Here is a 12,640-nt window from a genome sequence, read left to right on the forward strand (position 1 = left end):
AAAAACGACAACTTGCACTTATATAGCGTCCTTCACTCGGGGCAGTGTCTCAGCGTGCTTAACAGTGGCAGAGCCTGACGCCAAGCTGCGGAGGGAGAAAGTGACCGTAAGCGCAGTCAAAGAGGAAGATCTTTATTCGTGATCTAAAAGAGGGGAAGGAGGGGATAAGGCGGAGGGATTGAGGAAGGGAATTCCAAAGCTTCAGACTGTAGCTTCTCGATGGACACCAAGATGTTTGTTCTTTACTCAGAGGTTAATAAACAACTGGAACAGGTTCCCAAGGGTAGTTGAGGCCAGGACACTGGACTTATATAAAAAAAATGCAGCTTGATGCTGTGATGGGGAGGCAGTAGAGTGGGTGTTCTGGAAGGATGAGATCAGATGGACCAAATGTTAAATAAATGATCAGTTTGTCTTTTGAATTATTATCGCGGAGTACTGTAGCTCAGTGATTAGTGTACTCACCTCGCGAGCGAGAGACCTGGGTTTGATTCCCAGCAGGGTGAAACCTTGAGCAAGTCCTTACTCCACATGCTTGATAATAAACCCTCAAAAAATAAAAAAATAAAAAATTGGTCACTTCAATCCACGACTGTTTGTGGGACACTGCTGTGTGCTATTGGCTACCGCGTTTCGTCCACAAATATAGTCAATTCACTTTACAGCATATTCTGTGAAGCACTTTGAAACGTATAGGAGACGTGAAAATTGCTTTATCAAATATAAGGATTATTATTATTATTATTATTAAAGTAAAGGTTTCTGAATCCGAAATGATGGGTGTCAATTGAAATGATATGAAGCCTACAAGATTGGGACACTAAACTTGGGATGTTGCTACATTTTACAGATGTTGTGATAAGGGTAGGCCGAGAAGATGACTGAAGTTAATAATAACAGAGGGGAGAGCTCAGAGTGAGCAAAAAGAATTAATCTTTAATACATCTGGCGTCTCTCATGAGGAATGGAAACTGCAAAGCTGGCTGAACAATGATCGCTTTGAAAAGAGTGCGTACAGGTTAATGGCTGTTTTTATAAATGCTGTTAACATTTGTAAAAATAATAAGGGAACCTTGAGCTACAATGTAAGCATTAAGAACCAAAAAAAAAACTTAAGAAGGATATAAGGTCAAGCAAGGTATGCCTCCGAATGTAGATGTGACCTTGTGGTTGCCTTGGAGATTTAAGAGTTTACAAGTATACATGTTACTGAAAATGGACTAAAATATGATGCTTTAACCAGCCGCCATAGCTTCACTTTGGCTGTAAGAATATAGACATTCAGTCTGCTGTGAGTCTGAAAACACGTGTGAATATGCATACATGTCTCCCGCCTCTGAGTCAGACGGTTGTGGGTTCAAGCCCCACATCTTGATTTTGAACTTGTGTAGTCTAAGCTGACACTACAGTGCAGTGCTGGAGTGCACTGTATTGTTAGAGGTGCCATTCTTCTAATAAGACGTTAAACCAAGGCCCCAACTGCTTGTTTGGCTAGACATTATAGATCCCATTGCATTATTCAAAAAGGGAAAGAAGTTTCTCCTGGTGTCATGGCAAGCAATCCTCCACATAAAATTGGTCACTCTTCATGGCTGTTTGTGGGACACGGCTGTATCAAATTGGCTGCTGCATTCGCACACAAAGCACACTTAGTCACACCACTTTATAGTATATTTTGTTAAGCGCTTTGAGACATCCTCCTGACCTGAAAGGTGCAATATCAAATGTAAGAATTGTTATTATTAACTGCAAGTCATAGGTTAAAGGTAACATAGTCAGTTCTGACGAAGGGTCGTGGACCCGAAACATTGACTCACTTTCCTCTCTCTATAGATGCTGCCTGACCTGCTGAGTGTTCCCAGCTCTCTCTGTTTTTGTGCAACATAGTCAGGTTCTTTTGATAGTTGGGACACACTTTAGAACATGATAATAGAGCACCTTGTTAAATTTCCAAGGCAGTTCTATAAAAGTTTGCATTAATTTCCAAGGAAATAATAAAAACAGGTTATGCCTTCAATGGGAAGAACTATAGTCTGAGTGCCATGGAAATCTTTATTTTGTCCCCTGTCTTGTGACTTTAGGTTTGAGGTGAGATTGAGAGAGAGAGAGAAAAGAGTTGACGCCACACCGAGACCCAGTAGGCTTCTGAGTTGACCTGTGTTTTAAAAGCAGCCACTGAGTTCCTCTCAGAGAAACCATGTTATTCAGGTGATCCTTGACAGAGCCTGTGGAATGGAACTGAAATAACTGGGTCCAACTTTTGATCTTTCTTATCGTATCACATGGGCTGACAGGAACACAGCTCCAACACAATCTATTTTGAGAGTTAGGGTTCTCGTGAGTCGGTGGAGTGTGTGACGTAGTTCTGATAACGGGAAACAGGCCCCACTGGCCCCACTTCCTCACTCAAATTTCCTAACGAAGAAATCCTGTTTAGGAATACTGCAAATTAGCTCCCAAAAGGCAATAGCTCTCAGCAGTGTGACCCAGATGGAGTGGAAAGTGCAATTTCTTCCCCTTCTTCTCTGAATGAACACTCTCTACTAGTTCGCCCGTAGTGGAGAAGCCAAGAGAAACAGCTCGACACTGGGCCTGCAAAGGTGTTTGTTTTAATGATGGAGAAAGAAAGGTTTATATTGCCACCACCTAATAAGCCAGCCATGCCCCAGGAATGTTGGCTATTATCCTAGAGAGTCACAATGAATTAGTTCCAAATAAAAATCCAATGCGCGGATCTGGAAATTAGGAAATGGGGCTTTCCTTTCTGACACAGTGAACTCAATTTGAATTCCTCATAAAGAGCCCAGAAAAGGTATTTAGTTATTGTGTTACATAGGAACCGAGGAACAGGAGTAGGCTATTGGCCCCATCGAGCATTGAGTGATTGACCCGAGAAATGAACGAGAAATGATATCATTGATTTGATTTTTTGAAAACATTAAGTTTTGCTGAACAAACAAGTTTAGCATGCATTTTATAGTGCTGAGACAAATCTAAGGTGACCTACATCAGAGCATGAAACGTGTGTATGATGAAGTAATGTCGATTAGTCAGGGTGGAGGAGGAAGTGGTGGACCAAATGCTCGATGGGCCCAATAACCTACTCCTCATTGAAGGTCTCCATTCAATTTGGAGATATTATTTAGGAAAGCAACAATGATAATAATTTACATTCATACAGCAACCTTCACTCAGGAAGCATGTCAGAGCTTTGTACAGCAGTGGGGTTGGACATAGAGCAAGGGAGAAGGTGGAGCTGACCATAGCTAGGGTCCAAGAGGTCAAAAGGTAGTACTTCAAGATAGATAGAGATGGTATTGCAGAGGAATTGAGGCAGGGAGCTCCAGTGGTTAGGGATGTAATGGCTGAGGGTACGGCTACCAATGGACCCGCATCAGACTTGTGTTAGCTGAGCGATGCAGAAGGGCAGAAGAGTGGGGGACAAGCAGGTTAGGCAAATTCAATAAACTAATCATCTCCGGGACATCTGTTATTAAATAGAAATACACACGCAATTGTATACATCACTGCTGAAGCCATATTTGGAATATTTTGTGGTATTCTGGCACCCTACGTTCAAAAAAGTTTTATTATAATAGCAATTGTTGCATTTAATATCATGCTTTTCACATCGGACAGCTGTAAAGCTGTAAAGTGTAAAGACTGGTGTATTTTGCAGGCAAAAAATGGCAACCAATTTGCATACAGCAATGTCCCACAAACAGCCGCAAAATCAATGATCAATTTTACTTGAGGTTAAACTTCACATTTGAAGGACAGTATTTCTCTATTGGACATGCTCATCATCCAGAATTTAGTACTTATAGGATAAGACTCATTCTCTAATGATAATCTTTACATTCGGTATAGCATCTTTCACATTGGTAGGATGTCTCAAAGTGCTTGACAGGATTTACTGTAAAATGTAGTGCATGTCTGTTTGTAGGCAAATGTGGCAGCCACGTCCCACAAACAGCCATGAAATGAATGACAAATTTTATCTGGGGGATTGTCGGCCAGGACAATGGGAGAAATTCCTTTCTGTAGCTCTGTTTTTGTTCATGTGGAAGTTGAGGTAGTATTTGTCACAAGGACTCCAGGGTTTAACTAGACGGGTCAAAGAATTGCCAAAGACGAGTGGAAACCCTAAAAAAAAGTATAGCCCTATTTATTACCATTGGCAGCTTTACATTTTTCTGTAAACTTCACATCCACCCAATCACAGCTTTGTTTGGCAGACTGTGCAGAAATAACAACCTCTTGCTCCTGGCCTCAGTGCAGGCCAAACCCATGTACATATCAGCAAGCAGGACAAAGTTGGCTCATTCTATTGCAAGAGCCAAACCAGAGAGATGTGAGTGAGTGGCTCTCAGTCCTCCATAAGGTCATGAATGGTGCAGCGCTCTAAGGGTTGCTGGTGCTCAGGCCAGACCTCAACATTTATGTTAGCGGAGCAAGTGTTGTATGGAAGCGTTTGTCTGGAAATCCCAGCTGCACATTCCACTGCTCCTTCCTACGCAAGTCTCTTCCCAAACAGCCATCACCTGGAAATCTGTTGTTTGTACACAGAAAATAAAAGGCAGAGTTAAGCGTCACTGCACAGACCAGGGTTCTCGGAGAATACATTAGGCAATGGAAATTCTTCAAAGTGCCATTGGCAACCCGTCCAGTTTATTCCACTTGTTCCATTGCTCCTGATTCCCATCAAGGTCACATTTATGAGACTTGGTCTCATGAGATGTGTGTTCACGATGCCATTCCTGCCAGCTGCACCATGCTATGCCGTCCAATATTAATAGACTTTATAGACCAAATCTTTGTCTGCAATGAGTAGCTACAGACAGAATCCAATTCCTGTACGTCCCTCTGTGAGTGGTTTGCGTATGTCTGTGCACACGTCTCCTTTTTTTTTGGTTACGTGGAATATTTAAGTTTCATGTTTATGGAATGGAAACAGACGACAGAGACAGCCACAGAGGGTTGACTTGGTTCTGACATTCTGTTACCAAACCTGAAATCTGAGATTGATAGATTTCTTGTGGATAAAGGGATTAAGGCATATGGGGATAAGGCGGGTAGGTGGAATTAGAATAGATCAGACATGATCTTATTGAATGGCGGGGCAGTTGGAGGGGCGAATGGCCTACTCCTGCTCCTAATTCTTATATTCTTATGTTCTATGTTCAAACACATGCCAGCTCAGAATGTACAACATACAATATTTGGTGGGAGGGGGCAGGAGACAGGGTGGTAACACAGTGTTTGTGTAAATACTAACCAACTCAGGCGACTCATTATATACATAATAGTGGAATCCTGTAGCTCAGTGGTTGGAGTACTCACCTCACAAATGAGAGAACTGGGTTCGATTCCCGGCAGGGTGAAATGTTGGGCAAGTTTCCTTACTCTACACTCCTGTCTATCTAGCAGTAAGTAGGAACGGGGTTATTAGTCGATTGACTGTATATTTTGTGGGTGAAATGAGGCAGTCTATGGCAGTGTCCCACAAACAGTCATGGATTGAGTGGCCAAATTATTATTTTATATGTTTCTTTTTTGAAGCGATCCGCCAATTGACTCTGTGCTCTGAGACGCCGTCGGCGTGGAGGGTGCTATATAAATCCAAGTTGTTGTTGTTGACTAACAACCAGGATCCTACTTACTGCAAGGAAAACAGAGGCATGTGCAGCAAGGAAACTTGCCTAAAGTTTCACCCTGTCCAGGAATTGAACCCGGGTCCACTTGCTTGCGAGGCGAGTGCTCTAACCAATACGCTACAGGACACTTTGGAATTAGGTGATCAGGGTACGTCCCTCTGTAACGTTTCCAATGCACGCAGTTTGGTTCGGATACTCTTTTCTGGTATCTGGCCACAGATTTCCAGGTGTTTCAGACAACCAGGCTGATCACAGAGTAAAAATAATTCAAAGCAGGGTATTTTTTTTTTGTGTGTGTGTGTGGGTGGGTGTATATGTGTGTGTGTGTGTGGAGGAGGGGCTGGAGCATTCTCCCAGGTGATTGCATGGCTGGATGGAGTTCAAGGTGAAGGGAGGGACTGTGTGTGTGCAGTGATGTAGCATTTTGATGTGATGGAGAGAGATTCCAAGCAGTACCTGCTCAGTGCTGCTGCTGATGCAGGCGCCTGGATCACAGCATCTCCTCCCAGTATCCAGATTGCCAGTCTCTCTTCATTTTGCATAAGCGGATGTACTGGTCATGATGCAATGTGGTTGCCTACAGGGCTTGGGTGGGGGTTGTTTGGGTTTTGCAATAACAAGCGGCCTCGTCTGTCTCTGCTGCTGTGTCTGGTGTGTGTGTGTGTGAGGCTGGTACCCTGAGCACACGGTGTGTGACTGCCTTGTTAAAGGGCTCTGCATCTCCCCAGTCCATGGGGAACCTCCACTCAGGGGTGAAAGAGTGTCTGAGCTCTGGCTTGGGTAAGGACTGGTTTAACCCCTTTGGTGACAACCTTCCAATGACACAGGTAAGGATGTGCCAGGTTTTTTTTTTTGGGGGGGAGGTATTTTTTAGATCTATATCTAAAAAATATATATATTATATATAATAAGCATTATATAAACAATATGAAAGGAATGCATCACTGTGAGCTGATCTGTAATGGCATATACATAATATATATACAGGTATATGTAAAGGGTAGATTATTTATGAGCTAGGCTATAATAGCATATATATTTATATATATATATATTGCAGCTTTGGGAATGAATACTCAGCCAGTTAGATACATTATTGTACTTATAATACATGTATGTTTAAAAAATATATATAAACCAATACATGTATCTACAGTGATATGTAGTGCAGCATTGGGAATGCATATTCAGCCAATTATATATGTTATGGTACACCAATTCCCCTTACAGTTTATTCTGTAAAGCGCTTTGAGACATCTCGAAGATTTAATAAGGCGCTATATCAAATGCAACAATTATTATAATATATGGACAATTTGAAATATATATAGATCATATATGTATGTATAAATATATATGTACAATAAATTATATATAGTGCAGAGTTGAGAATGAATATTCAGCCAGTTATATACAATATGGCATGTATAATAATGTATAAAAAATATGAAAGCAGATCATTGTGAGCTGATCTGTGATATCAGACCAGGACTGCATTTCTAACAAATTTGGTTTCCATTATTTGACATTAAGAATTAGAGATTGAGAGAGTGACAGACAAACACGTGTGTGTTTGTTGCCTGTATATTTCGCTTTTTTTGATGGAGAAGGGAATTTGTGTAGATCCCAAAAGATCAAATGGATGCTGACTTGTTATTTCAGTAAGAGAGTTTATTCTCTGCATGATGTTAACTTGATTATTTCTTCATGTGCATTGCGGGCAGCTGTTTGTCAATATAGATTAATAATTGTCCTTGTTTGGATCATACAAGGACTGGCTGAGCGTAAGACTGGCTGAGTGTTCATTCCCACTGCTACACTATATTAAGTTGTATTAATTCGGAATAGGAATCTTAATGCAGTAATAATAATCCTTGCATTTGATATAGCGCTTTTCACATTCTTCTCAATGTCTCAAAGCACCTCACAGATTATAATGTAAGGTGAATTAACTGTAGTAGCCAATTGCGCACAGCAGTGTCCTACAAAAAGTCATGCATTTAGTAACCAAACTATTATTTTTTTTCTTGAGGGATTATCAGGTGTGTGGAGTAAGGAAACTTGTCCAAGGTTTCACCCAGCCGGGAATCGAACCCATATCTTGCTTGTGAGGCGAGTGCTCTAACCACTCAGCTACAGGACAGAGCTAATGATTAAATAACTGATGTAAACCTAACATGACATTCTGTCTAATTGTGACCAGGGCTCCCTCTGTCTCCTTGACCTTCTTGATCTCTCCACTGCCTTTGACAATGTTGACCAATCTATTAGTCTCCATTGCCTCTCTTCTCAACTCTAAGTGGGGTCTCCTTGAACTAGCTCCAAGGTGACATGCCTGGTAACTGAATGTCAGAATCGAGCCAGCCCTCTGTGGGCGTCTCGGTAGTCCGGTTTCTGAGCCAGGTGGATCCACAGTATTCCAGGCCACAGCCAGCCTTGCGCATTGGCAGGATGTGGAAGGGCAGACCAGTCACTGGGGGCAGGGAGTCATCCCACTCAGCTCCCGATAACCGTACAACCCAAAGTCCTTGCAGGTAGGTTGGTCCTAGCTGGACAATCAGTGGGAAAGCTAGCCAGACAGCGATATCAATAGCAAGCAACGCGGGTTTTAGCTGGTTAGGCTCCATTAATACCCCAATGCACAACCTGGGGTCCCCAAGCATTGGCTCTTGCCAATTTGCACCTAATTATTTCCGGAATTAGGGGAGGATGTATTTCTCCATGGAGAGAGTGCGCATTCCATTCCAACAAACTATCTCTGGGATTTCCATGTGTAGTGGGATGCGTGGAAATCTCAGCTTGATTTGGATACTCTTAAGCATGGTGATTGGTTACCGCATGTGAATTTACTGTATATTTTGTGGGCGAAACACGGTAGCCAATTGCACACAGCAGTGTCCCACAAACAGCCGTGGATTGAGTGACCAAATTATTTTTTTTTAAAAACGGGATTATTACCCTCAAAAAAAGATCCGCCAATCAACTAGCAACTGGGATCCTACTTACTACTTGGTAAACAGAGGTGTGTGGGGTAAGGAAACTTGACGAAGGTTTCGCTCTGCGCAGGAATCAAACCCAATTCAATTACTTGCGAGGCGAGTGGTCTGCAGGATGCCATGGGAGCATTAAGAAGAAGTGCAGCATTACATTCCCCCCCTTAACATTTGATTGCCATTTCAATAACATTATATAATATCTCAGAGTAAAAATGCCTGTCAAGTCAAACGTGACCTTTTTAGGGCGTTTTGGCAGGGCTAATGTAGTTGTGTATTTCCTCATCTGGTATTCTGATTGTCTTTCCCAGTGAGGAATACTTGACATTGGCTAATGGACTAATGTTCAATTTTTTTTCTCAAAATGATGACTTTTCCAGGAGAACTTTGTCAATGCCGTGTTAATCTTCCTATCAACACTTCCACAAATCTGGGGTCAGCCTAACCTGCGGTACTCTTAGTCCTTTGGATAACTTGTGAATGCCATCTGTGAATGCATTCTTCTGATTTTACCTTCTCTCTTGTCCTCAATTCACTATACATGATGTGGGTGAGAGACTTAGGGAATAAAAACCCTGGGAAACATTAGAGAAGATGGGTTAAATAATGCAATTTTTCACAGCAGATTTAATTACCTTGTTCCTTAGTGCAGTGGTCCAAACCTGAACATTTCCGCCCTGCGTTCCTGCTCCCGACCATGAAGATCACCAGTTCAGTGCATCTAACTATAGAATATCCATTTGACTTGATCTGATCTATGTTCTGTGAAACTGCTCTCAAAAAAATGGCTCCAGGATCCCAAAAATAAACCGGGATCACTAAGAGACAAACTAAATGATGCTGATATGTTTTGAAAACTACCTTTTGAACAATTGCTGTGCTGAAGTCAATGCATCTTAAAGTCAAATAAGGTCACTGCACTTTGCAGTAAATCCTCTGAAACGCTTTGAGATTCCCTCCTGATGTGAAAGGTGCTGATATATAATAAAAATAATAAGCCTTGCATTTGATATTGTGCCTTATCATGTCATTGAGACATCTCAAAGTGCATTGTAAAGACTGTATATTTTGTCGCAAAATGCAGCAGACAATTGTGCACAGCGATGTCACATCAAATTTAAGGATTATTGTTCTGAATCCCTACTGTCATTTATTAGGTTATTGTTAAATTAAAGAAATGTTCAATTTTCTTTCTGATGATTGACTCCATCAATTCTCCAATTAATAGTCTAATAGACCTGCATTTGCCGGGTCTGGTTCTGTCACCTTTATTGCATGTGGGAACTACATTTGGTTGCTTCCGGTCTATTGGAACCTCACCGGTGATGATTGACTCACTCATCATGTATGTCAGTTTGTACTTATCTGGTTACCTTTCATCTGTGCTGGGGGATTTATTGGGTTTTCAACCTCTTTAGATCTTCAGCTTCATTAATCATAGAATTGCAGAATCTTACAGCACAGGAGGAAGCCATTCAGCCCATCATGCCTGTGCCGGCTCTTTAAAAGAGTTATCTAACTATTCCTATTCTCCCACTCTTAACCCATAGCCCTGCAATTTTTTTCCTTTTCAAGTATACATCCAATTCCCTTTGAAAAGCTGCTATCGGATCTGTTTCCTTCACCCTTTCAGGCTGTGCATTCCAGATTGTAACAACTCGCTGTGTAAAAACATTCTGCTCGTCTCCTTTCTGGTTCTTTTGAAATTATCTTAAAGCTGTATCCTCTGGTTACTGACCCACCTGCCAGGGTAAAATGTTGCTCCTTATTTACTCTTTAACAAAACCCTGATGTTACCTAATGGCCTAATGATAACAACAACAACAACAAAAATTACACTTGTAAAGTGCCTTTCACATCGGGAGGACGTCTCAAGGTGCTGAACAGTCAGGGATCAGGACCTGAGCATGAGAGGGCAGGTTTGGGATGAGGAAGGGCAGAGAGGTAGGAGGGCGTCTGAAGGCACGGTCGAAAAGGAGGTTCTTGAGTCGTGCCTTGAAGGAGGCAAGGGAGCGAGCAAGGCAAAGGGATTGTGGGATGGAGTTCCAATGGGTGGGGGCAGAGAGGCAGAAAGCCCAGCCCCGATGACAGGGTGGATCAGGTGGGAGAACTGGAGCAGTCCGGAGCCTACTGAGAGAAGGGAGCGGACAGGTTGATAGGGTGTCAGCAGATCAGAAAGGTAGGAGGGGGCAAGACCGTGGAGGGCCTTAAAAGTGAGGACGAGGATTTTGAATTCTATCCTCTGAGGGATTGGGAGCCAGTGGATCCGGGCGAGGATTGGGGCAATGGGGTCACGGAGCCTGGTGGAGGAGAGGACATGAGCTGCAGAGTTCTGGATGAACTGCAGTTTGTGGAGGGAAGAGTTGGGGAGGCCGACAAGGAGGGAATTTCCGTAGTCGAGCCTTGAGGTGACGAATGTGTATATCAGGGTTTCGGCAACCTGAGGGGTTAGGCAGTGAGTAAGACTCAGGCAATCTTGCGGAGATGAGGGAAGGCAGAGTGGGTCAATATGTTAAATGTGTTTACTGGATGTTGGCAGGCATATTTTTGGTGTCCTCCATGGTTTTAAAAAAAATCTCTAGGGCAAGTAGTTGTTAAATGTATTTGTGGTCTCATTATTATTCTCTTATTCAACATTTATGTCCCTTATGGTTTGAACTTTATCTCCAAATACCCTCTTACTCTTATAGCATTGAAAACATTTATTTGGTACTATATTCAGGGAAATGATACCTTTCATTGAAGGAAGCTGTTTATGAGAATTACACATGGGGTTGGATTTCTTTGAGTTCTGTTTGTTAAGTGAAGGTAAACATAGACTGCAACTTGGATCAGTACAGGTCTTCGCATGATTCATGGCATTTTACAGAAAGTATAAGATTTGGAACAGTAAAACTCACATAAATCTTGTCTAATTGTATAATTGCCCAAGTCATGTGTCCGTCCAAGTACCATTTAGTTTCCTATCAAAACCACTTAGATTTCTTTGCGCTAGTCATAATAATCATCTCCTAACTCGTAACACTGCTCCTCGATCCTCCATTAATCCTGCAGTTACTAGTTGATTTGAATCTTTTTGACCGCGCCTTTGGTCACCTTCCTCCCCCTCCCCCTGGCTCGGCCCCGGGATCCGTTATTGTGAAGTGCTCTGAGACGCTGTCCGGCTATATAAATCCAACTTCTTGTTGTTGAAATTATGTCCTGATCCATCGACGCATGCACAGAAGATCTTCATTTCCTGTGATTCATTGCTATTCCAATGGTTGCAGGAAAGTGCATGCGACGACGGCTCAAGATTTATTGAATCGCGGGAAATGTAGTCTTGACATGTCACTCACTGCATGTGCACCTACCGGCTGCATTGAATTAACCACGTGCAATGTAATTATTGATTAAATCGGGTTTTCAACGACTTATACAAGTTTGCCTGCAACTCGTACTTTACTAGTCATATTAAATGTTATAGTTCTGACTCATATGACTTATGTGAGTTTTACTATAATTCATGCATCATAACTTCAGTTAAGTTTTATATACCTGTGCTCCGCAAAACAATTTGGTCATTCACTTAGCTGGTTGTGCGATATTGCTGTGTGCAAACTGGCTCTTGCATTCATCTGCAAAATCTAATGATAATCATAATGCTTGCATTTGATGTAACTCCTTATGAAAATATAGTCACTATAATCACAATAAGTCCTGAGACATCCTCCTGATATGAAAAGCACTATACTAAATCAAAGCTGTTGTTTTCTCTAGAATTATGTTACACCAGCCCTTCCTGAGCACGTCAAAATCGTTGAAGTTGGACCAAGAGATGGCCTACAGAATGAAAAGGTGTATTTACATGGTCATTTTGACTATTGAATGCCATGAGTTTTAGCTTTTGCTATGTGTTTTTAATTGATTGATATTTTGCATACAGTTTTGAGTCAATATTTTCAAGATTCTTGTGGCTACCACAGATCCTTTGTTCCTCCCATTCCTGCT

At 41.9% G+C, this 12,640-nt stretch overlaps 1 protein-coding gene across 1 annotated transcript in view; it reads left to right on the forward strand.

The window, feature by feature from the left end:
* Positions 1-6,181: 6,181 nt before the first annotated feature.
* The window catches only part of hmgcll1 (3-hydroxymethyl-3-methylglutaryl-CoA lyase-like 1), a 54,581-nt gene continuing 48,122 nt past the window's right edge, over positions 6,182-12,640 (forward strand). Inside the window, exons 1-2 of the mRNA XM_007894065.2 lie at positions 6,182-6,484; positions 12,410-12,487. Of these exons, the coding sequence (XP_007892256.2) occupies positions 6,389-6,484; positions 12,410-12,487 (174 nt within the window). The 5' untranslated portion in view covers positions 6,182-6,388. The remainder of the gene's footprint in view (positions 6,485-12,409; positions 12,488-12,640) is intronic.

The sequence above is a fragment of the Callorhinchus milii genome, unplaced genomic scaffold, assembly GCF_018977255.1.
Source record: "Callorhinchus milii isolate IMCB2004 unplaced genomic scaffold, IMCB_Cmil_1.0 Scaffold3, whole genome shotgun sequence".
NCBI lineage: Eukaryota > Metazoa > Chordata > Chondrichthyes > Chimaeriformes > Callorhinchidae > Callorhinchus > Callorhinchus milii.